A 24,942-nucleotide genomic window follows, 5' to 3' on the forward strand; every position below is an offset into this window, starting at 1 on the left:
TTCTGTGAAACTCCTGATTTCACCTTCAATTTTGATTGATAGCCTTGCTGGGTACAGTATTCTTGGATTCTGACCCTTCCTTTGCATGACTTTGTATATTTCATTCCATTCCCTTCTGGCCTGATGAGTTTCTGTTGAGAAATCACTTGCTAGTCTGATGGGGGTTTCTTTCTAGGTAACTTTCTGTCTCTCTAGCTGCTTTTAAGATTCTTACTTTGTTGTTAGTATTTGCCAGTTTTATTATAATGTGCCTTGGCATCGGTCTTTTGGGGTTCATTTTGCTTGGGACTCTGAGCTTCTTGGATTTGTGTGGGTTTTTTCTTCTCTATCAGGAAAGTTTTCTGTCATTATTTCTTGAAGCAGGTTTTCTATGCCTTCCTCAGTTTCCTTCCCTTCTGGAACCACTATTATTCTAATATTATTTTGTTTTGTATTGTCCCAAAGTTCCCCTTAGGCTCTCCTCCTGCTTTTTAATTTTTTTTTTCTTTTTCTAGAAGCTGCTCTAATTGGGTATTTTTTTCCATCTTGTCTTCTAGCTCACTGATGCCGTCCTCTGCTTCTTCTAGTCTACTTTTTTTTTTTAATCTTTTTTTTTTAATTAAATTATTATGTTTGTACATATTTTACCATTGCCCCCCCCCCATACATATCCACCCTCCCCAGAGTTTTGTGTCCATTGGTTGTACTTATTCTAGTCTACTCTTGATGCTTTCTATTGAGTTCTTTACAGTAGCGATGTCATTTTTCATTTCTTCTTGGTTCTTCATTTTTTCTTGGTTCTTACTCATATTGTCAAATTTGTCTTCCATTCTTTTTAGCCATCTTATGATCATTACTCTGAATTCTTGCTCTAGTACGTTGCTTGCCTCTCATTTACTTCCTTTTCTAGTGAAGCCTGCTTTTCTTTCATATGCAGGCTGTTTCTTTGTCTCTTCTCCGGGTGTCTGGTTATGTATGATAGTTCTCTCTCCTGCGTTGATTTAAAGGCACAAAATACAACACATCCAGGTACAACACAGAAGGCACTGAACAGAAATGTATTTGCAATATTAATAACCTCCAATAAAGGTGACCATTAGAGAAAGGCAAATTAGGGGGTAGGAGAGAGAGAAGAGTAAAAAGAAAGAACAAAAAGAAGTGTCAAAATGAAATTGGGAGCCGGGACCGGCTTGGCTCAATGGATAGAGCGTCGGCTTGGGAACTGAAGGGTCCCGGGTTCGATTCCGGTCAAGGGCATGTACCTTGGTTGCGGGCATATCCCCAGTAGGGGGTGTGCAAGAGGCAGCTGATCGATGGCTCTCTCTCATCGATGTTTCTAACTCTCTATCTCTCTCCCTTCCTCTCTGTATAAAATCAATAAAATATATTTTTAAAAAAATGAAATTGGGAAAAAGAGAAGAAAAAAAAATAGAGAAAGACTAGAACAATACTAAGAGAGAAACAAGGAACTAACTATATATATGGGGAGGAAACTCCAATAGAACAACCATTAATCACAACAAATGCCAGCAATAAGTATCTCGAGATTAATACAACCTACAACATCAACTAATATCAAGCGAGGAAAGGGAAAGCAGAAGTTAAATAGAATCTATAACACAGCTAACAAAAACATACAATCAAACAAAAAGAATAAACAAGACAATCTCACAAAAAAGCATAAAACTTCGATATAGTTAACATTCAGCATACAATTACAAAAGGATAGAGAAAAATGTTTGTTTTTTGTTTTTTGGTGTGTGTTTTTAGGACAGCGAAAAAGGAAGTGTGTATGGACTTGGAGCAGGGGGTTGGAAATTAGATATACACAAGTAGGGTGAAATTTTAGCCGGGGGTAAACAGAAAGAATAGGGAAAATCTAAAGGGTTAAGATAAACAGGACACCAAAGGGGGAAAGGTTAGGAAGAGAGTGATGGCATAAAGGTAGAGTTGAGATAGAATAAAGCGTTGGTGAAGGAAAGGTGAAAATAGACTGTAGAACACTAATCCTGAAGTAAGATAAAGAGCAAATATGATGACATTTAAAAAAATAGTAATAATAAAGAAACAAAAGTAAATAAGGTAAAATAGTAGTAGTAGTAATGTTAATTACAAATAAAAATGTAATAATTAAAAAGGTAAAATCAAGTGAGGAAAAAAGAAAAAAATAGTTTTTTGAGTAAATGTTGCAAATAATGAAAATAAAGACAAAGATTAAAAAAAAAAAATTTAAAAATTTGCCGAAACCTGTTTGGCTCAGTGGTAGAGCATCAGTCTGCGGACTGAAAGGTCCCAGGTTCGATTCTGGTCAGGGTCCTGTACATTGGTTGCAAGCACATCCCCGGTCGGAGGGGGGGGGAGGGGGGTGTGTGTGTGCAAGAGGCAGCTGGTTGATGTTTCTCTCTCATTGACGTTTCTAGCTCTCTATCTCTCTCCCTTCCTCCTCTCTGTAAAATATCAATAAAATATATATATTTTTTTAATTTTTTTAATTTAAAAAATTAAATAAAACGTGCAGTAGTAAAGGTCATTCACTTCCTCTATCGTTCTGTTTGGCACGCCTGATTCCTAGTCCGGACAGTATTGCAGTTCCCTGCATTTCACTGCTCCTCAGTCTTGGAATCCAGTCCTGATTTTTAAGCATGCCTTGCCTCAATTTCTGGTGTTATTTTTTATTACACTAGGGTCAATTTGTGTTTTAGCCTCTAGGTGGCAGTGTTTTTGGATTGACTTCCAAGGTTCTAAGGCCTCTCTAGCTTTTTTTTTCTCTGTGACACTCAACTGATCTGCGGAGGCTGGTGGGCAAGTCCGAGCCAACTGTACTCCCCTGAAACTCACTGGCTATCCCTCCACATCAGATCAAAACGGGTTGCTCTTTAGAGATCCTCCTATTAGGAGCCCCTTCCACAATCACGGGTCACACCAGCCCAATAGCCCGGGGCTTCTCCTTGCAAACACCGCGCCAGTCCTCCAGCTTCTGGGCGCCTGCGCTTCTGTCTTCCGCCGGGACTCACCCTATCCCCACGAAATCTGACCTTTTCGGGGTCCATTGGAGAGCTCCTTTGAGTCCAAGTGTTCACGCCACCTGGGGCCGGTGTACTGGGGCTCACAGCTGCTCAGCAGTCGCTGCGGCTGTGGATATTCAAGCCTGTGGCAAGATCCATTTTTCCTTTAAAGATGGCGAGATTTCCCCGTCGAAGCCTGTAGGTAGCTCCGGGAGGAGACCCAGCTCCGCCATGGGTTCTTCCCTGTCAGGGGCACCCTGACCAGCAGCCCCCCGCCTTCTCCTAGAGTTCGCCTGTCCCTTAGCTTGCTGACAAACACTCCCAGCGCAACCCTCAGCTACTCTCTTTCTGCTTCGGGACAAGGCTCAGAACAACCCATCTGTCTAGTCTTCCACCATTTTCCTCCTCCCCACCATGATGATTATTTTCTAAGTGGCATCGCTTTTCTGAATAATTTGCTTAGCGTAAATCAGACAGGTTTTTAAAAAACTGAGTATGTGAAGCAAGGTGCGTGATGTCAGGTTTATCGAATTCCTCTTCGGTGTCTTATAGGGTGAGGGTGGACGTTTGCTGGGGGCTGAGGGAGTTTGGGTGTGACAAGTCCAGGCTGAGGCTGGGCAGCACCTGCAGACGCACCTGCAGTCTGGCCTTGTGTCCCAATTCCCCTTATTGTCTGTGTGACATCTGAGGAACATGGATGCTGTTTCCATTGTAGGTTCTATTTTGTGGGTGACGAAGATTTGCTTGAAATCATTGGAAACAGCAAGAATGTAGCTAAGCTACAGAAGCATTTCAAGAAAATGTTCGCCGGGGTGTCCAGCATTATCCTGAACGAGGACAACACTGTCGTCTTGGGCATTTCATCCCGCGAAGGAGAGGAGGTAGTGCGCTGGGGCTTGCCTCTTAGAAAGTTTCTGTCCCGTTTTTGCACATCTTAATTCTTAGATTTCACTTCTTTCAGGTTATATTTAAAACTCCCGTGTCAATTACCGAGCATCCCAAAATCAACGAGTGGCTCACGCTGGTGGAGAAGGAGATGAGAGTCACACTGGCCAAGCTCCTGGCCGAGTCTGTGACGGAGGTTGAGATTTTTGGTAAAGCCACTTCAATCGACCCCAATACCTACATCACTTGGATCGACAAATACCAGGTAACACGGTGTAGACATGGGGTGGCTGTAGGTGAGGGCAGGCTGATCTCCAAAACAACCCTCTTGGACCTTGTGTCTCGTGTCTTTCAGGCCCAGCTTGTGGTTTTGTCAGCCCAGATCGCCTGGTCTGAGAACGTGGAGACAGCCCTGAGCGGGAACGGGGACACAGCGACCCTGCAGTCCGTGCTGAGCAACGTGGAGGTCACCCTCAACGTGCTGGCCGACTCGGTGCTCATGGAGCAGCCCCCGCTGCGCCGGCGGAAGCTGGAGCACTTGGTCAGTCCCATGCCTGACTCATTCCCGCCCCGTCAGACTCTGTGCCTTCAACTCGAGCAGTTGAATCCTTTTTGGAAAATATTCTATGTGCACCAGTGAGAACAGTAGGTAGCAGACAGAGGGGCCCTAGTTGGGTATGGGGCTCTGTGTTCCCCCGAAAATAATGTGGTGAAGCACAGGTTACATATTCACCATCCTCCTGGTGAAAGGGAGGTGGCGCCCTTGACCTGGGTCTTGCAATCCTCATCCTCTCCTTCCAAGGAGTCGCGGAGGCAGGTCGGAGGCAGGTCGGCAGGCCCGGTGAGGTGGGCATGGCTCTGCGCCCCCAGTGTAGCAGAGAGTCTGCGGGGACAGGGACAGCTGCTCTCCCGAGGGTGTCTGCTGGCTGCAGAGTTTGTACTTAGCAGGTGTTTTGTGTTGGTTGCCACTTTTGACTCTAATCACACTGCATGACCAGCGTTTCTGAAAGCGAATGAGCACCATGGAGTGGAGTGAAGGCAAACTCCCAAATAATCCACACGCCCACAGAGCACAGCCCTGCTCAGCCATGACGCGCTCTCTTGGGCTCTCTCTGCAGATCACAGAGCTGGTTCACCAGAGAGACGTCACCCGGGCCCTGATCAAAAGCAAGATCGACAACAGCAAGTCTTTTGAATGGCTCCGCCAGATGCGGTTTTACTTCGACCCTAAGCAGACAGACGTGTTGCAGCAGTTGTCCATCCAAATGGCAAACGCCAAGTTTAACTACGGCTTTGAGTACCTGGGAGTCCAGGACAAGCTGGTGCAGACGCCCCTCACTGACCGCTGCTACTTGACCATGACGCAGGCCCTGGAGGCCAGGCTGGGCGGGTCCCCGTTTGGTAAGTGACCATCATCCTGGACATCGTTTTTAAAGCTGGAATGGTTTCAATGAATTTAAATCAGCACATCTATTTCCTAATCACATGGCTATTGTGTTCTAGAAACTCAACTTGTCTTCATTTTTTACATCTACTTTTTAAATTGAGTTGCTTTTTACAGTTGTCTTAAAGCTAAAGCTGAGTCCCACTGAGTGATGGACTCGGGCTCTGAGGCACCTTCTTCCTGTAACAGGGCCTGCTGGGACCGGGAAGACCGAGTCTGTCAAGGCCCTGGGCCATCAGCTGGGACGCTTTGTTTTGGTTTTCAACTGTGACGAAACCTTTGATTTCCAGGTGAGAAGCTTTGTGGGGTCCACGCAAAATTGGATGGCTGAGAGGGTCAGGTGGGGATACCGTGCTTGTGTCTCTCAGTGTCTCTCAGTGTCTCCTTGTTCCCCCAACGGGGCCTCTGAGGCCTTTGGGGTCAGATGCTTGCGGTACCCACCTGTGCTTCGACTCTGAGCTTCATGTTTTCAAAGTTTCCTCACTAGTGCAGCATGCTGCTTTTCTGAAAGAAGGGCCCTAAACAAACGCTATGCAGAAAGTTCGTTAAGTCCTGGCTGGCTTGGCTCAATGAATAGAGCGTCAGCCTGAGGACTGAATGTTCCCAGGTTTGTTTCCAGTCAAGGGCAGGTGCCTGGGTTGCAGGCTTGATCCCCAGTGTGGGATGTGCAGGAGGCAGCCTCTCATCATTGATGCTTCTCTCTCTCTCTCTCCTTTCCTCTCTGAAGTCAGTAAACATATTTTTTTTTTTTTTAAAAAAAAGGTTTTTAACCAACAGAAAGTGATAGAATACAAATGACGGCTTTGTCATTAGGCCTTGGGCACAAGAGGAAAATGTGTGATGGCCCCTCCTCTGTCCACTAAGGACCCCTCTTGTTGACGAAGCTCTTGCTGTGGTGGGCGGGCCCTCGCCTCTCCTGTGAACATAATACACCTTCACAGCCACCTTGGGGCGGAGGTGCTGAGTCCCACATCAGAGATGGCAGACGTGGGTTCCCAGGTGGCACTGGCCCAGGATCGGGTGGGACAGGTCACTGCAGGCAGGATTGGAGCCGGCCCGGGGCAGCCGGTTTCAGCGCCTTTGTTTCTGTTTCAGGCGATGGGGCGCATCTTTGTGGGCCTTTGCCAAGTGGGAGCGTGGGGCTGCTTTGACGAGTTCAACCGCCTGGAGGAGCGGATGCTGTCGGCCGTGTCCCAGCAGGTGCAGTGCATCCAGGAAGCGCTGCGGGAGCACTCCAACCCCAACTTCGATAAGAGTAAGGCTTCCCTCCTGCACGGCCACTCGGGATGCGGGGATGCCCGGGGACTGGCTTTGGTCGGAAGTGAGGGAGCATTTCATCAGCTCCCAGCACTCACTTGCAGGCAGGCGTGAGTCCCGAGTGCAGATGGCAGGGAAGCCCAGGGTATCTGTCTCCGCATCAGCAGTGTGCACGGCTTGTCCCAGAGCAGCCCAACCCGAGCTTCCTGTGCCCCTCCCACAGCGCGTGCCTGTGTGAGCCCTGGTGCCCCCTCTCCCCTCCCTGAGCCAGCCTTCCTCAACATCTGTCTGGCCAGGTGTCCGCGGAGCGTGGGAATGAGGTCATGATAGAAGCGCCTGCAGAGAGCTCCGAGGGCTGCGTCACCGCGAAGGGAGGGCACGTTGGGATGAATCCACCCACGTGGCGATATTGGGTAGTTCGTGTGCACAGTTCAACTTGCAGTGTTTCCTTTTACCCCGGAGTAATAGTAACTGTCCTAGGGAACCATGCCCAGACCTCCTAGAGAAAGCAGATAGAATCAGCGAAATCAGTGCCGGTGTGCTCGCTGCTCTGGAGCAGGTGCATGCCCCCCGCGAGGCGCAGTGTGGGTGTTTTTAACCATCCTCAGGAAGGGTAACTCGTGGTCGAAGCCAGCCAGTCGTGAACGAAATCACTTGGGTTGGTGTCATTTCTGCAGCCGTCCTTAGACTGCACCTCTAGTGTAGCGTTGGCCTGTGACACATGGTGTCGCACACCCAGGCAGGGCTTCCTGCCCAGGGGTCGATCTGTTCCACGGTCGGGCACGTCCGCGGGTGAGGTGTGGGGAGGTGGCGCCTGCGGAGAGGCCAGGTCCGGCTCCCTGCAGCCCTGGGCTGTGGGCTTGAGGCCGGGAGGCGGGAATGGTGCTTTGTAACTTTAGAGATTTTCAGATAGCTTTTGAACATCCTGAGTCTTGACGCTGTCACCCGGTTTTCAGCCTCTGCCCCCATTACTTGTGAGCTGCTGAACAAACAAGTCAAGGTGAGCCCGGACATGGCCATCTTCATCACCATGAACCCTGGCTACGCGGGCAGGTCCAACCTCCCAGACAACCTGAAGAAGCTGTTCCGGAGCCTGGCCATGACCAAGCCCGACCGGCAGCTGATCGCCCAGGTCATGCTGTACTCCCAGGGCTTCCGCACGGCTGAAGTCCTCGCCAACAAAATCGTCCCCTTCTTCAAGTGAGTAGCTCGGTCACTCATCATCGCACTTCTCGCGGGTGCCCCGTGTGCCCTTTACCTCCGATGACGTGCATCTTGTGTAGCAGCTCTCGCTGCGCCAGGTGCGCGGTTTTTAGAAGACTCTCTCTCTCCTAGGCTGTGTGACGAGCAGCTCTCCTCCCAGAGCCACTACGACTTTGGGCTCCGAGCTCTGAAGAGTGTGCTGGTGAGTGCGGGCAACGTGAAGAGGGAGCGGATTCAGAAGATAAAGAGGGAGAAGGAAGAGCGAGGCGAAGTAGTGGATGAAGGCGAGATTGCGGAGAATCTACCTGAACAGGAGGTTCGTGCACACGTCCCCTCAGCCCGAGCCCTGGGGCGCCGGTTAGACTTCCCTCCACCTTGAGCCACGCGGAGGCTCGGGGCCAGGCACGTGCACTGGGGACCCACGTCCACAGGACGCACGGCCCGGCCAGACGTGCAGTGCGACGTGCTCGCCCTTCCCCCACAGATTCTGATCCAGAGTGTCTGCGAGACGATGGTGCCGAAGCTGGTGGCGGAGGACATCCCGCTGCTCTTCAGCCTCCTGTCGGACGTGTTCCCCGGCGTGCAGTACCACCGCGGGGAGATGGCCGCGCTGCGGGAGGAGCTGAAGAAAGTGTGCCAGGAGATGTACCTGACCTACGGGGACGGGGAGGAAGTCGGCGGCATGTGGGTGGAAAAGGTACCGGATTGTTCTCGTGGGGCGGCTGTGGCCATGACACTGTGGGTGGAAAAGGTACCGGATTGTTCTCGTGGGGCGGCTGCGGCCATGACACTGTGGGTGGAAAAGGTACCGGATTGTTCTCGTGGGGCGGCTGCGGCCATGACACTGTGGGACTCTCACACCCTGAGAACGTTAGTGCTGTCCGAAGCCGGGCCTGCTGCTCTCTGGTTGGCCCCACGCCTGTGCGGACTGTTTTCTTTTTTTAGATTTATGTTTATTGACTTTTAGAGAAAGGAAGGGAGGGGGAGAGGGAGAGACAGCAATCGCCTTCCTCCTGCTGTCTGGGCCTTCGGGGACTGAGCCCACCCAGGCACATCGGGATTGAGCCTTTTGGTTTACTGGGTGAGGCCCAACCCACTGAGCCACACCCGCCAGGACTGTGCTCTTTTCTTAACTTAAATGTAGAGAGAGCAAAACTTACCTGAGAATTTTACTTATGTGAGATAGTTCATTCTCTAACAGAGCTGGCTAAGGGCGTGATTTGTAACTGAAGATGTTTACGCCAATGAGAGTTTTATTTACAAGACTTTCTAGCACCGGGCTGATGGCCGATGTCTCTAACCAGCTCATGGCTGTCACGCGGCATCGGCCTCTTCCTTCCGCTGGGGGCTCACAAGGAAAAGGGTATTGCTCCACTGTGCGCACTGCACCTGGAGCGCTGCCAGCATTGAGCACCGCGGTCTCCCCTCCTGGGGGGCGGGGCGTACATGTCTGTCAGGCAGCTGGGTCCGTGTCTCCCATTCCACTGGCCCCGCCTTCCTGACTCACCGAGGGGCTCGCCACAGTGTAGTTACAGCCCTTATCAAATAGTAGTGTGAAGTATCTCTGGTTAAAACATTTCAGTGCTGCCGAAACCGGTGTGGCTCAGTGGTAGAGTGTCGGTCTGTGGACTGAGAGGTCCCAGGTTCGATTCCAGTCAAGAGCATATACATTGGTTGAGGGTATATCCCTGGTAGGGCGTGTGCAGGAGGCAGCTAGTCGATGTTTATCTCTCATCGATGTTTCTAACTCTCTATCCCTCTCCCTTCCTCTTTGTAAAATATCAACTTAAAATATATATATATATATATATACATATATATATATATATGTGTGTGTGTGTGTGTGTGTGTGTGTATTTTTTTTAAAAAGTTTCAGTGCTGCCCTAGCTGGTTGGCTCAGTGGATAGAGCGTCAGCCCGTGGACTGAAGGGTCCCGGGTTCAATTCCAGTAGAGGGCACATGCCTGGGTTGCAGGCTTGTTCCCCGTAAAGGGGGTGTGCAAGAGGCAGCCAATCGATGATTCTCTCTCATTGATGTTTCTATCTCTCTCTCCCCTCTCCTGCCCCACTTCCCAAAAAAACACACATACACACATATCCTCTGGTAAGGATTAAAAAATGGAAGTGCCAGTACGTGCCTCTAAGAAGCCACACCGCACATTTCTTGCTTGTTGACACGGGAAGTGGCTGGAGAACTCTCTGTCCTCTCTGGAAGGTCACGTGGTGTGTCTGCCCGCAGGTCCTCCAGCTCTACCAGATCACCCAGATCAACCACGGCCTCATGATGGTGGGGCCCTCGGGCAGCGGGAAGAGCATGGCCTGGCGCGTTCTTCTCAAGGCTCTGGAGAGGCTCGAGGGGGTGGAAGGCGTGGCCCACATCATCGACCCCAAGGCCATCAGCAAAGACCACCTGTACGGCACCCTGGACCCCAACACCCGGGAGTGGACCGATGGGCTGTTCACACACGTCCTGAGAAAGTAAGTCGCTCGGTCAGTGAGTTCCAGTGGGACCGGCGCTCTGTCCAGCCCGAGTCTGAGCCAGTTACACAGTCAGCTGAGAAACCTTTGCAGGGCGAGCATTTGAAATCTTAAATTCTCGACTGAGTCCCAGCTGTGACCTCCCACAGGATCATCGACAACGTGCGTGGCGAGCTGCAGAAGCGCCAGTGGGTCATCTTCGACGGCGACGTGGACCCGGAGTGGGTGGAGAACCTGAACTCCGTGCTGGATGACAACAAGCTCCTGACCCTGCCCAACGGCGAGCGCCTCAGCCTCCCGCCCAACGTAGGCACTTCCTCCGGCGCGGCCCGTCCCAATGCAGGCCGAGTGCCCGCGGGGCCCGGCCCTGGCTCCGGGGGAGCAGCTGGTGGGCAGACACCTCTCAGCCAGCCTGCTCCCTGGTTATTCATGCCCAGGGCTAGTGAGAAGCCTTTCGTAGGCCTGTAAGCAGCTCATGAATATTACGCACCTCAGCCCTTCCCACGGCCCCGTGAGGGGGTTGGAGGTAGGGGTTCTGAAGCTGCTGGGTATGAGAAGTGGCACCTGAGGGATTCACATAGCGGTGTTGTCACAGCTGTCCCTGGGGGTGAGCATTGGATCAGGCCCTGAGCACACCGCCTGCAGACGCGGAAACGGGGCCAGGCCTGCCGTGGGTTCACATTCTTGACCCAGCGTTTTCGGAGTCGTTGTGTGTGGCCCATTCTAGATGCAGAACGTGCAGGAATAAAGAGCGTAGACAGAACCCTTGCTGTCCTGGGGCTCACAGTCGCTGGGAAGACAGATGGGCAAGCTAAGAGGCCATGGTGTGAGCAGAAAGGACGCTGGGAGAGGGCAGGCTGTGTTGGTGGCAGGTGGAGGCTGCCCTGCTGGCTGGGGTGGCCAGGGCGTTCTGGGTGAAGGGACAGATGGCAGAAGAGGAAGTGGCAGTGCCGGTGTGTGCGAGGAAAGCAAGGGGCAGCGGCTGGTGTGGAAGAATGAGGGGCGAAGGCAGTGAGATCACAGGGGACATGGGCCTCGGGTCCTTGTGAGGACGGAGCCTGCCCGCTGGGCGAGCTAGAAGCATGGGAGAGTCTGTCGGGACAGTGTCCTGTTTGTGCCAAAGACCCTCTGGCTGCTGGTTGGAGGACAGGCTGGGAGCAAGGGGACCTTTGGAGGCTGTCGGCACCCCAGGCGGAGCTGGGGGTGGGGGAGCGAAGGTGTAGGGAGTGGCTGATGGACCACCAGCAGCAGGTATGAGAAAGGAGCTGAGCATGCCGGTATTTGGCTGCTGCAGCTGTGCCCGCTCAGACACGTGCCTAGATGTGATCATTCGGGTGCTTTCTCCGAGTGCGTTGTCCAGGAGAGGCTAACTGTTGTCGGAGAGAGATTGCTCTCCCGGAGGCACGTGAGCACCAGGGGGGGCTCTGGTCTGGGCATCTGGTCCGAATCTCCGCCTCACCCTCTGGTGGCTGAGGGGCCTGGGAAAGCCCCAGCCCGTCTAACATGGAGACCCTGCGCGCCGCCCCAGGCACTGGCCCAGGCTGGGCGGGTTCGGCGGGAGCCTGGGCCGGTGAGCAGGAGTCTCACGGCTGGCGTCCCCGTCCCGGAGCCACGGCCTCTCCTCCCAGAGCCACGGCCTCCTCTCCACACGTCCTGCCCCGGTTCTCGGGAGAGTTAGTGGAGGTTGTAGTGATGCGAATGAACTACAGTTACTTTTTCTTTTAAACTAAGTGCGGACAAGGTGGATAGAAATCACTGTTCCCGGGCACGCATAGGAAAAAGGATTGTCACGTCGGGTTTCTCCCAGACCCGCGTGGCTCCACCTGCGCGGTGTGTCCCTCCAGGTGCGGATCATGTTCGAGGTGCAGGACCTCAAGTACGCCACCCTGGCCACCGTGTCGCGCTGCGGCATGGTCTGGTTCAGCGAGGACGTGCTCAGCACCGACATGATCTTCAACCACTTCCTGGCGCGGCTGCGCAGCATCCCCCTGGACGAAGGGGAAGACGAGGCCCAGCGCCGGCGCAAGGGCAAGGAGGACGAGGGCGAGGAGGCCGCGTCCCCGATGCTGCAGGTAGGCCCAGCGAGCCCGGGTCCGAGGGGGGTGTGTGTGTGTGTGTGTCCCGCACACGTGCGCACTGCGGAAGCCAGGCACTCCCTTGAGGTCTGTGTTACACCAGCCGCTGCAGCTGCCACAGCGAAGGCTGTGGGAGAGCGTGCGGAGCCCTCTGTTGGTTTCCGTCCCGCCGCAGACTGAGGGCGCCTGCCCTTTCCCGCGGGAGGTGGGAGCCAGTGTTCCCAAGACACGCGGTGTTTAAGAACCATCAGGATGAAGGATGAGGATTGGTCATTGAAGCTCATCCTTCATTTTTTAATCCAGAATATATTCCCCCCGGGTCAGGTGCCCCCCGGGCCTGGATTAGAAGCGCTGATGATGCCCAGACTCTCGAAATGAGTTCCGCGCCATTCCCTCCCTCTCGCAGATCCAAAGGGACGCAGCCACCATCATGCAGCCGTACTTCACGTCCAACGGCCTGGTCACCAAGGCGCTGGAGCACGCCTTCAAGCTGGAGCACATCATGGACCTGACGCGCCTGCGCTGCCTGGGCTCGCTCTTCTCCATGCTGCACCAGGCCTGCCGCAACGTGGCCCAGTACAACGCCAACCACCCCGACTTCCCCATGCAGATCGAGCAGCTGGAGCGCTACATCCAGGTCAGGGGCGGGTGCTGCGCGCACTCTGGGCGGCAGGAGCCCCTCGGGGTGAATGTCGCACAGACGTCTGCTCTGGGGTGGGAACTTGGTAGAAAACGAGCGGCTTCTCTTTCCACAGCGCTACCTGGTTTATGCCATTCTCTGGTCCTTGTCCGGGGACAGCCGGCTGAAGATGAGGGCCGAGCTGGGCGAGTACATCCGGAGGATCACCACCGTGCCTCTGCCCGCCGCACCCAACATCCCCATCATCGACTACGAGGTCAGTGCGCCTTCCCCCTTCATTCGGCACAGCCTCGCTGTGGACTCGGACGCCCCTCTCCGCTGCTAGAAGCAGCCTCTCCTCTTAGATTCATGCTGTCTAAGGCGTGCAGACTAGCTTGAAAGTTCGGATTGTGTGAACAGCGTGCCTTGTGAGGAGGCCGGGGCCCAAGGTGACTGTCCCCCCGTGTGTAGGTGTCCATCAGCGGGGAGTGGTCCCCGTGGCAGGCCAAGGTGCCTCAGATCGAAGTGGAGACCCACAAGGTGGCGGCCCCAGACGTCGTGGTGCCGACCCTGGACACTGTGCGCCACGAAGCCCTCCTGTACACCTGGCTGGCCGAGCACAAGCCCCTGGTCCTGTGCGGCCCCCCCGGGTCCGGCAAAACCATGACGCTCTTCAGTGCCCTGCGGGCCCTGCCCGACATGGAGGTGAGGAGGCGGGAGGGGGACCAGAGGCCGGCGCCGGTGGCTTGGCCCTGAGGTACTGATTGTGTCGTCGGCCTGCAGGTTGTGGGTCTGAACTTCTCGAGCGCCACCACTCCAGAGCTGCTGCTCAAGACCTTCGACCACTACTGCGAGTACCGGCGCACGCCCAACGGCGTCGTCCTGGCCCCCGTGCAGCTGGGCAAGTGGCTGGTGCTGTTCTGTGACGAGATCAACCTGCCAGACATGGACAAGTACGGCACACAGCGGGTCATCTCCTTCATCAGACAGGTCTGTGTACGCCCGCCGGCCCTGCTTCCCGGTTCGCCCGCGTGCTCCTGATGTGCCACCCTCCTCTTCCCTCAGATGGTGGAGCATGGAGGCTTTTACCGAACCTCCGATCAAACCTGGGTGAAGCTGGAGAGGATCCAGTTTGTCGGGGCTTGTAATCCGCCCACGGATCCCGGGAGAAAGCCTCTCTCTCACAGGTAATGCCCTGCTCTGCCACCTCACTGGCCTGACGAGCGAATTCCAGGGTGGCTTTATATGGGCACAACCAGCATCTGGGTTTAACTGTAAAGAGGTAGGGGCCCCTCCTGGGCTCCTGCACTGCGGTGCGATGTGATGGGAAGCACTGGCGGTGGGAGCATGGACTCCTCGGGCAGCAGTGACCTGCCCAGACCATCTGCAGGGCCAGGAAGAGGCTGAAATGAGCCCGCACTGTTTTCCTGGCTTTAATTCTTTCTCAGGTGCTTTGCATCTGCTATTAGGTGTCAGACCCAGGCCTGAGCTGTGTGCTGTGATCTCAGGTGACTGGCGTGAACCCTGTGTAGGTGCTTAGGGAGCAGCGTGGGTCCGGCCCAGGACGGGCACCACGCTGGGGCACCGCTGCTCACCGGGAGGCTGAGCCGCTGTCTTTGCACAGATTCTTGCGTCACGTGCCTGTGGTGTACGTCGATTACCCGGGACCCGCCTCCCTGACGCAGATCTACGGCACCTTCAACCGGGCCATGCTGAGGCTCATCCCATCGCTGCGCACGTACGCGGAGCCGCTCACCGCCGCCATGGTGGAGTTCTACACCATGTCGCAGGTACTCGGGCTGGGAGGGCTCTGCCAGAAGGCGGAGCTTTATTCCGAGTCCTCGTGTAGCCAAGAGCCTCTCTCCAGAGTCTGCCGCCCAGCGTTCCGCACGCAGGTGACTGCAGAGGTTTCTGTGCTGCTTGCCTGCACTTTCCCTGTGAGGCTGGGCTGTGAACAGTGCAGACAGAGCCTGTGATTGTGCTGCAGTGTCTGCGGGGCACCTGCCGTCACACTGCTCTCGGCTGGACTCACCCCCACCTCAAGGCCTCTGCCTGTGTCCTCGTTGGCACCCTAATGTTTGTTAGAAGCGTCACTGCCTCTGGATGAGCACACGGTTCTCCCCTGCACCCCTGGGAGGAGAAGGCCCGTTTCCTGCCATCGGCCATCTTGCCCCAGGCCTTTGGGGGCGCTGCCGGCATGCAGCAACTTCCCCAGTTTTCTTAAATTGTTTTCAGTTGTGTGTAATTGTAGTTTTTTCTACAGAATCATTGTCATTTGTAAATCTTTCTCTTTGTTTCAGTTCTGGTTTTAATGAAAATCATGCCTAGAAAGGCTCAACTTAGGAATTTCATTTAAAAAAAATTTTTTTAGAAGAATATTTTGTAGGTTGTTTTTCTTTTTTTCCTAACATAAAATGAGCCACTTGGATCTTTGTTCTGGACAGTTGTCCAGTTGCTCCAACACTATTTAATCCATCCTTAAGTGTTCCTGGGGCCAGGTTCTTTTTAATAAAAGGATGTTACACAGCATTTGACCTCGTGACCACTTTTCATGTCTTAAGAGACTCACGTGTAGCTCCGTTCTCCCGGTTCCCGCAGGAGCGGTTCACCCAGGACACACAGCCCCACTACATCTACTCCCCCCGGGAGATGACGAGGTGGGTGCGGGGCATCTTTGAGGCCCTGAGGCCCCTGGAGACGCTGCCTGTGGAAGGGCTCATTAGGATCTGGGCCCATGAAGCCCTGCGCCTCTTCCAGGACAGGTAAGGCCAGGATCCGGGTAGCGCCGTGCCCCCACGGAGTCCCTCTGACCCTCTGAGTGCGGTTCAGTGAGGCTTGCTGCCCCCTGTGAGCCAGGCTGAGCTGGGGGTGGAAGGAACAGAGGCGGCCAGGGCATCCTTGTGTGAGGGATTCATCATGCCTGCCCCCAACAGAACAGCGCACAATGTGCCCACCCTGGTTGCCTGTGACCTTGGGGAGGCACCTTAACCTCTGTCAGGTGGGCACCAGACAAGGTAGTTACCTGTGATGACCTGTCCAAGCGCCTTCTAACACAATGTGGCATGTGGCCTCCACAGCCACCAGCCCTTCCTGTCCCCAGTCTTGATTCTCATCAAGGGGTTGCAGCTGTGTCTGGGGCATTGGTTTTCTCTTTCACTGTTGGCCACTTGTGTCAGCCGTCCTATATAATAAAGAGCTAACATGCAAACGGTCCTCATGCCCTCACGCAGTCAGGCTCAGACACTCAACATTGGGGAGAGAGAAATGGGGACCAGCAAGGCACAAATGAGCTCAAGAGAGAGGAATGGGGACCATCCAGGCTGCAGCCTGGGAGGGACAAGCCTCCTGCCCAGCAGTCCCGGCACCTGTGGCAGCAGCCGGGTGAAGCCGCCCGTCCACAGCTTCCTGCGGCTGAAGCCAGCCTGGGTGAAGCCAGCCCGGGTCTGGGTGCCTGTGGCCAGCCAGAGGGGGGAATCCTGGGTCCCGGGTGCAGGGCGAGGCAGAGGCAGTTAGGGGCAATCAGGCTGGTAGGGGAGCTGTTAGGGGTGATCAGGCAGGCAGGCAGAGATGGTTGGAGACGATGAGGCAGGCAGGTGAGCAGTTAGGAGCCAGCGGTCCCGGATTGCAAGAGGCAGTCGGACATCCCCTGAGGGGATCCGGATTGGAGAGGATGGAGGATGCAGGCTGGGCTGAGGGAACACGACACCCCCCTCCCAACCCACGCATGAATTTCATGCACTGGGCCTCTAGTTGTCTTATAAGTTTTGCATTTTCCTTGTTATTTCGAGTAGGGAATTGCTAATGACTGTGGGGAGTAGTATCGATCAGAGCGTGTTTGTGGTCTGAATCAGATGAAGTGTCATAGTTGAATTTTTTTTCTCATTTAAGGAATCTTGAAAGTTATTGACCTTGTAAAATCAGGACCTTTTTCTTGCCTTCTTTGTAATTCCGTACAATCTTTGTTTTACAACCAATTTCTGTTTGTGTCAGTTTTTTCTTCTTAGAGTTTTAACTTCATGTATTTCAACAATGTAGTTTTTCACAGAATTTTAGGCTCATTTTAGGTTAGTGAGGAAAAGATAAATTTGTGTTGCCTTAACTCAGGGGTCCTCAAACTTTTTAAAGTGGGGGCCAGATCACGGTCCCTCAGAGAGCTGGAGGGCCGGACTATATGAACTACTAATTCCTACTGTAACACCTCAGCTGCGTTCACTGCCCAAAAAACCTGGCGGGCCGGATCAGACTCCTCTGCGGGTCGCATATGGCCCACGGGCCGTAGTTTGAAGACCCCTGCCTTAACTAATTAGTAAACAATAAATGTTAACTGGCTTGGTAGTTAATGCAGCACTAAGTTTCCTATTACACGTCATTAGGGGACATGTTCCCATGAGTCAGATCTCAGAACGGGGGGAGGGCTCAGAGCGGATGCTCACACGGCCAGGCCCTCCCCTCCCAGGTGGCCATCTGCAGCAGGACCAGGTGAGCTCCTCTGGCCACTGGTAATCTCAGGGGCAGGGAGTCGCGGGCAGCTAGTTAGCAGTCACTCCCCTGGGGAAGCCCGGCCAATGGCTGCCTCAGACTGCAGAGAAAGAAGCGTTGGCAGTTACTCCTGGAGACCAGGTGTCCTGCCCCAGGCGGCTATTCCCATCCCGGCCTGTGGGTCTCAGTGCTGCCTCATAGATCCATGGTGTTCAGGCCAGGCTGCATGGCGGCTCTGGGGCCCGCGGGCTGCCTCACTGAGAGCCTGGAGTGAGGTGTGTGAGACAGGCCATGGAAGGAGCACGTGAGCCCTGGCAGCCTGTGGTTTAAATATGCAGTCTTTTTGTTATGTGAGCTACCTTCACACTCCCCTTTTTTTTTTTAATGTATTTTTATTGATTTCAGAGGAAGGGAGAGGGAGAGAGAGAAACATCAATGATGAGAGAGAATCATTGATTGGCTGTCTCCTGCACACCCCCTGGAATTGAACCTGGGGCCCTTCAGTCCACAGACTGACCCACTATCCACTGAGCCACACCAGTCAGGGCTCACTCTCCCTTTTTTAAGTTAAAAAATGAATTTTGAGTTCTAGCCAGTTTTGCTTAGTGGGTAGAGTGTTGGCCTGCAGATTGAAGGGTCCCGGGTTTGACTATGATCAAGGGTATTATGCTTGGGTTGCAGACTCGATCCCTAGTAAGGAGCATGCAAGAGGCAGCCCGTCAATGATTCTCTCATCATTTATGCTTCTTTTTCTCTCTCTTTCTAAAATCAGTAAAAGTATTTTTAAATGAGTTTTAAGCTATAGTGTCATTTTCATAGCTTTCCCAAAATACCAGAGAAAGGTTTTGTTTAGATTTGAATGTAGCATAGCCTCCGTGCATCTCAGTTCTGATTGACTGCAGTCACTCCATCATGCCTGCTCAGTGTAGTCACCTCCCAAGATCCCCTCACAGCTGTAGGGAAGGCGCAGCTCACCTGCTTGCTGTTTTCTCCATGGGCCTGCGCCTCCAGAGCTGTGTACTGCCGTTCCCCTCTGTCCTCAGTGCCCGTGTCAGAGCACGCTCAACAGGCCGAGACCCTGAACCACAGTTCCTTCTTACACTGCTATGGTTACACTTTAAGGGAGTTGTTTTCAGTGTGGTGCCATAGGTCTCAGTGTTTTATATTTAACTGGAGACCCGGGGCATGAATTCAGGCATGGGTGGGGTCTGGCCGGCCAGGGGAGGGGCCAAGGGTGGTTGGCAGGCCGGCCCCTTCCCCCGGTGGAACTCCTGGTCAAGGAGACAATTTGTATATTAGCCTTTTAGTATATAAGACGGGATGTTTAAACTTTGGATTGCTTAAGCATCTTGAGTTCAGAGTCTCAGCTTTTTCCATTTGTAGAAAATGAAAATTTCTGGGAAACACTGATCTCAGCCCATGGAATCACCCCCAACACACATAACCTAGTGTCCTGTCCCGTCCTACTCCCCTTCCACCACCATCACCTCCCCCCCCACCCCACCCAATTGGTCTCCAGACTCACACACTGCTCTCCCGACAGGCTCGTGGAGGACGAGGAGCGGCGCTGGACCGACGAGAACATCGACATGGTGGCTCTGAAGCACTTCCCCAACATCGACAAGGAGAGAGCCATGAGCCGGCCCATCCTGTACAGCAACTGGCTGTCCAAGGTGACCGGGCCCTGCAGTCAGCCATGTCCTCTCCTCTGTGACCTGTCAGCCCTGACCCCTCCTCTGTGACCTCCAGGTCCCTCCTCTGTGACCTGTCAGTCATCCCTAATCCCTCCTCTGTGAGCAGGCCCTGCAGTCAACCATGTCCTCTCCTCTGGAACCTGTCAGTCAGCCCTGATCTCTCCTCTGTGACCCCCAGGTCCCTCCTCTGTGACCTGTCAGTCATCCCTAATCCCTCTTCTGTGAGCAGGCCCTGCAGTCAGCCATGTCCTCTCCTCTGTGACCTGTCAGCCAGCCCTGACCCCTCCTCTGTGACCCCCCAAGCTCCTCCTCTGTGACCAGCCCTGCAGTCAGCCATGCCCTCTCCTCTGCCTTCCTGTCAGTTAGCATGAGCCTCTGACTAAAGGTGTCTGTCTGGAAGTGCGCTGTCAACAAAGGTGGTTACACGCACGATGATGACTGCGTCTCTGCAGCTCTGATAACTAGGGGGTTAGGGTAGAGTCCCAGGAGTGTGGCTGGACGGCTGTTATCTCCATGCGATGATTGCTCCCACCAGCAGATGTGGCTTCAGCGTGTTTGCAGGGAAAGCCTCTGCTTCCCTTTGCTCTCACTTTCCTCACACTGAGCAAGGGGGAGCTCTCATTTGTGTGCAAGTTTCATACACTGAGATGCTACACAGAAGTGACGTTCCCAGCACAGCTGCGAGCCGTCCTTTTCTCTGGAAAGGAGGTTGGACGCTTTAGTGAGTTGTGGTCTTCCTGTGCACGTCATTTGGTAACACCTGACTCGGGGACGTGTCAAGGTCACAGTCTAAAGGGGGCGAGGCAGGGACGTGGCCTGTGTGGGAGAGGCTTTGGCATCGGGTCTTCACAGGCTCACGGGCCTCCTGAGTGTCGGGAAGGGCTTGCCAGACAGAGGGCCTGACAAAACTGCCAATAATTATGTATAACAGGATATTGGAAGGAGCAGAAGCAGCGGGCAGGTATGTTCATTGTGCTGGAACAGGCATGTCAAATTCAAAGGCTAACACGGGCCAGATAACAAGGTTTAGTGGAAGTTGGTATGCAAAAAACAAACGCTTCAATTTTCATAGAAACGTAGGTTTATTTTGATAGAGACATGCTGAGCCCAAAGGGCTGAAATAAATGAGTAATCATTAACATAAAACAGAACATTTTAATAAAAGTTATTTTTTTCCTTGAACATTAACTTATCAGACACTGAATAACTGCACAAATTATTAAGTATAACACAAATCTTTTTCTTGTTCTCCAAAAGCGAAAAATTTTCTGTTTCGCACACCAAACAAGTCAGTCCAAGACTAATGACGTGGCCATCAGCTGCTAAAATATTCACTGCTGGTATTAGTGGAGAGAAATGGTGCACCTGTGCATAAGGGAAATGAACACATCACTATTATATAATCAGTCATTAGCAAACGTTGTAGTTCATTAATAATTATGTATAACAGGATATTGTAATATTAAACTAATGAAATTTTTGTTAAACTATTTCTTACATACCGTTATTGGCTGGGGAGTTTGACATGCTTGTGCTAGAATCTCCTATTTACTTCCAGGCTTGAGGTGCTAAAACTTCAGTTATAGGCAGTAGCTCTTCCCAGTGGCTTGTCTTTTCACACTTTGGTGTTTTTTGAAAAAATGTTTTTTATTGTTTTTAATATATTTTTATTGATTTTAGAGAGACAGGGAGAAAGATACAAACAGCAGTAATGAGAATCATTGACCAGTTGCCTCTTGCATGCCCCCTACTGGGGATTGAGCCACAACCCAGGCATGTGCCCTGTGAATTGAACCAGGACCTCCTGGTTCATAGGTTGAAGTTCAATAACTGAGCCACACCGGCTAGGCGAAAAACAAATGTTCTTAAAGAAACACTATTTAAATCCAAAATTCATCAGTAGTTTCGCTTGTGTATGGAGTGAGCTATGGACGCATTTTCTTTCTGTGAACATCCATGATCCCAGCAGTTTGTTGAATGGCCTCTACTCTGCAGTGTCGCTGTCAGAATGGACTTGCTGTGTGCATGGGTCTGTTTCAGAGCTCCGTCCTGTCCACTGTTTGGTTTGTCGCTTCCTGTGCGCAAACCACCTCCTCCTGATGACAGGGATAAGTCTGATGGACTGGGTCCTCACCCCTGGCTCTTCTGTAGAGAGGTCCTGACCCTTGGGCCTCTCCTCTCCAAATGTCACTTAGAATTGGTTTGTCAGTTTGTAGCAAAACTGCCACCCACTGCTGTGATTTCGGCTGGGATTCCATTATGGACGTGGCCTGTGCACGGCCAGGGCTTTCTCCGCAGGACCGTGGTTCACAGGTCTTCTCGTGTCTTCAGGGAGCCGGCCTTCTCTGTGCAGATTCTCCATGTTTCCAGAGCTGGTCCCAGTTACCTTGGTTTTTTGTTTGTTTTTCCGTTTTTTTGGTTTTTTTGTTTGTTTTTTGCTGTGTTGTAAATGACACCTATTGCATTTTAACAGTGGGTCATTCAATAATATGGAAACATGATTGACTTAGGTATAATAACTAAGATTGTTTCTTCTTGGTAATTTGGGTCTTTCCTTCTTTCTACAGGATTACATCCCCGTAGACCAAGAGGAGTTGAGAGATTACGTCAAAGCGAGGCTGAAAGTCTTCTACGAAGAAGAGCTGGACGTCCCCCTGGTCCTGTTTAATGAAGTGCTGGACCACGTGCTCAGGATCGACAGGTGGGCTTGTCACAGCTCCCACTCTCCTGAGCTGCTCTGGGGGAGGATAGGGACAGGGACGGGTGCTCTTCTCCCCACTGACCCTCCCAAGTCCCACCTCAGCGCCCCCTGCCAAGGGACCCCCCCTTCTTTCTGCGTCCAGCTTTCCTGTCCCACACTTGCCTGCTAAGCAGCCCTCCATCAGCTGATCTTTTTGTCCCACTGGACCTGGCAAATAAAAATATTTAAGTTGTTATTTAACAAATTCAAGTTAAACACATCAGGAATGTAGACTGAATCCTAGAGAAGTCCAGGAAACGAGAATCAAAGGGGGAATGCAGCAAAAAGCCTTACAGTGTGTTTTTTCTGGTTCCGTTCCAGAATATTCCGCCAGCCTCAAGGCCACTTGCTGCTGATTGGGGTCAGCGGAGCGGGGAAAACCACCCTGTCCCGATTCGTGGCCTGGATGAACGGGTTGAGTGTGTACCAGATCAAGGTGGGTCTCCGTGGGCTCTCCACCCAGCAGGGGGTTCCGGTTCCTGCACGGAGCTCCGGGCTGAGGGCCTAACGTGCCGCTGCCCCGCAGGTCCACAGGAAGTACACCGGGGAAGACTTCGACGAAGACCTTCGGACAGTGCTGAGGCGTTCTGGCTGCAAAAATGAGAAGATAGCATTTATAATGGACGAGTCCAATGTGTTGGATTCTGGATTCCTGGAGCGAATGAATACGCTTCTGGCCAACGGAGAGGTGAGGCAGTGACCCGTCGCCCTGGTGGCTGCTCCGTGGTCGCGTCACCGGGACCAGTCGGGCATGGTGCTGTTTCTCTCCTAGGTCCCTGGTCTGTTCGAGGGCGACGAGTATGCCACCTTGATGACCCAGTGCAAAGAGGGGGCCCAGAAGGAGGGCCTGATGCTGGACTCGCACGAGGAGCTGTACAAGTGGTTCACCAGCCAGGTCATCCGCAACCTCCACGTCGTCTTCACCATGAACCCGTCCTCCGAGGGCCTCAAGGACCGCGCCGCCACGTCCCCGGCTCTTTTCAACAGGTACACGGTCTGCGCCCAGCCCTGGGTTTCCCTCCAGGGCCAAACCCTGCTTTGGCCGCTGTCTGAGACCTGGGCATTTCCGCAGGTGTGTGTTGAACTGGTTTGGGGACTGGTCCACAGAAGCGCTCTATCAGGTTGGCAAAGAATTCACCAGCAAGATGGACCTGGAGAAGCCGAATTACATTGTGCCCGACTACATGCCGGTCGTGTATGACAAACTGCCTCAGCCACCGTCCCACCGGGAGGCCATCGTCAACAGCTGTGTGTTTGTCCACCAGACTCTTCACCAGGTGGGTCACGGAGCGGGCCCCACGGCACTTCACGGTTGCCCCTGTGCCGTCACCTGCAACAGAGGTACCCTGCTCGTCTGCTTCCTGACCTCTGTCAGCATCTCCTTGTCACCGCCCTTTCCCGCCCCTATTCTACCTAAAGCGTTCCCTCCTGTGCTCACTGACGCCGTGTCCCGGCCCGAGCCCTCCTCGCCCCAGGGTCTGCATTGTTTCTGTGAAGGGCCAGATGGGTCTCTGGCTCTCCCCTCGTAGCACAGAAGCCCCGCAGTTCCCGTGTGGGCAGATGGGCGTGCTGTGCCGCCCGCTTCCTGCACAGGAGCATGCGGTGGCAGGGCTTGCCTGGGCCTGGCTGCTGGCCTTGCTCCTGACTCTGGTAGAAGCGTCCAGTCCGCTTGCACCTGAAAAGCCTGTAACAACTACTCTGAGCTTGTGGGGGTTCTGGCAGCCACTGCCCTGCCCTCCACACCCCATCACACCTGTGGGCACCTCCATGGCTTCCAGAATGCCATCGTCCTGGCTTCCTGCTGGCCGCAGGTCCCGCCGGTGGGTCACACATCCCCTCTGGCAGAGGGCAGCATGCTGCCGTGCCTGGGGCTGGCCGTGGTGGTGTCCACAGAAAGCAAGCAGTGGGCGGCAGAGGTGGCCTGACCAGCCGCAGCAATCCCGTTTGTAGTTCCATAGCATCTACACCGCCATGACCCGCCCCAGGAGGCACGTCTGAGGTTGTCAGAATCCCCGTCCTATCTCAGAGGAGGAGCTGCAGGAGGAAGCTTAAGTTTCAGGGCTTTCAAAACCTCGCAAGGCCCTCAGCTCAAGTGTTGTGGCCCGAGGGCTGGGCACATGCCACGTGTCACACCGTGGCCCACAGGCAGAACAGGAGGAGCCTTCGAGGCTAAATCGCAGAGAACGCCCTGAAGAGTGAGAGTTTAACTTTATTTCTAAAAGGCTAACGCTCGGCTCGCCAAGCGGGGCGGCAGGACGATGGCCATCACGCCTCGCCACTACCTGGACTTCATCAACCACTACGCCAACCTGTTCCACGAGAAGCGGAGCGAGCTGGAGGAGCAGCAGATGCACTTGAACGTCGGGCTCAGGAAGATCAAGGAGACTGTCGACCAGGTACGCACCCACCGCGCAGCCACGCTCCCCGGGGCACGGCAGTGAGGGCCTCCACGCAGTTCCCACGTTCTCCCTGGCGTGTTTGTGTTTCAGGTCGAAGAGCTGCGCCGGGACTTGAGGATAAAGAGCCAGGAGCTGGAGGTGAAGAACGCGGCGGCCAATGACAAGCTGAAGAAGATGGTGAAGGACCAGCAGGAGGCCGAGAAGAAGAAGGTGAGTTTTCTCTTCCGGATGTGCAGCCTCGTAAGCCGGCGCGCTCCGTCTCCGAGGAGGGTGGGAACTGCGACCGAGGTGGCTTTGGGGTTGAACAGGGTAAGGGGTGGCGGTGCTTGGGGCAGGGTGAGGAGTGCGGCTCTAGGGGCCACTTGGCAGGTCACCCATCCGCAGTCCCCCGCTGAGCCGGCCCTCCCTTCCAGGTCATGAGCCAGGAGATCCAGGAGCAGCTGCACAAGCAGCAGGAGGGCATCGCAGACAAGCAGATGAGCGTCAAGGAGGACCTGGACAAGGTGGAGCCCGCCGTCATCGAGGCCCAGAACGGTAAGGGCCGTCTTCGCTCCTAAAGCACCGTCCCCATACAGCGAGCAGCTCCGCCCTAGCACAGCCTTCTTGTGAGAGCACCGACCAAACAAGCTCCGTGCCGATACAAACTTCCTAAAAATCTGGCGATGACTTAAATAGGCCGTTTGTAA

General features: G+C 53.6%; 1 protein-coding gene across 1 annotated transcript in view; it reads left to right on the plus strand.

Moving 5' to 3' along the window:
- The window catches only part of DYNC1H1 (dynein cytoplasmic 1 heavy chain 1), a 74,878-nt gene that overhangs the window by 37,347 nt on the left and 12,589 nt on the right, over positions 1-24,942 (plus strand). The window contains exons 24-51 of the mRNA XM_084869720.1: positions 3,700-3,865; positions 3,946-4,134; positions 4,225-4,410; positions 4,988-5,270; positions 5,503-5,603; positions 6,409-6,568; positions 7,527-7,770; positions 7,906-8,089; positions 8,258-8,470; positions 10,012-10,250; positions 10,400-10,556; positions 12,095-12,322; positions 12,732-12,962; positions 13,081-13,221; positions 13,416-13,649; positions 13,728-13,934; positions 14,010-14,131; positions 14,569-14,734; positions 15,543-15,706; positions 18,967-19,096; positions 21,685-21,818; positions 22,179-22,293; positions 22,384-22,545; positions 22,630-22,844; positions 22,930-23,134; positions 24,080-24,253; positions 24,347-24,466; positions 24,670-24,790. Coding sequence (XP_084725846.1) covers positions 3,700-3,865; positions 3,946-4,134; positions 4,225-4,410; positions 4,988-5,270; positions 5,503-5,603; positions 6,409-6,568; positions 7,527-7,770; positions 7,906-8,089; positions 8,258-8,470; positions 10,012-10,250; positions 10,400-10,556; positions 12,095-12,322; positions 12,732-12,962; positions 13,081-13,221; positions 13,416-13,649; positions 13,728-13,934; positions 14,010-14,131; positions 14,569-14,734; positions 15,543-15,706; positions 18,967-19,096; positions 21,685-21,818; positions 22,179-22,293; positions 22,384-22,545; positions 22,630-22,844; positions 22,930-23,134; positions 24,080-24,253; positions 24,347-24,466; positions 24,670-24,790 — 4,991 coding nt within the window. The remainder of the gene's footprint in view (positions 1-3,699; positions 3,866-3,945; positions 4,135-4,224; positions 4,411-4,987; positions 5,271-5,502; positions 5,604-6,408; positions 6,569-7,526; positions 7,771-7,905; positions 8,090-8,257; positions 8,471-10,011; positions 10,251-10,399; positions 10,557-12,094; positions 12,323-12,731; positions 12,963-13,080; positions 13,222-13,415; positions 13,650-13,727; positions 13,935-14,009; positions 14,132-14,568; positions 14,735-15,542; positions 15,707-18,966; positions 19,097-21,684; positions 21,819-22,178; positions 22,294-22,383; positions 22,546-22,629; positions 22,845-22,929; positions 23,135-24,079; positions 24,254-24,346; positions 24,467-24,669; positions 24,791-24,942) is intronic.

This window comes from Pipistrellus hanaki, assembly GCF_964339955.1.
Source record: "Pipistrellus hanaki genome assembly, chromosome: 1".
In the NCBI taxonomy this organism is placed as follows: Eukaryota; Metazoa; Chordata; class Mammalia; order Chiroptera; family Vespertilionidae; genus Pipistrellus; species Pipistrellus hanaki.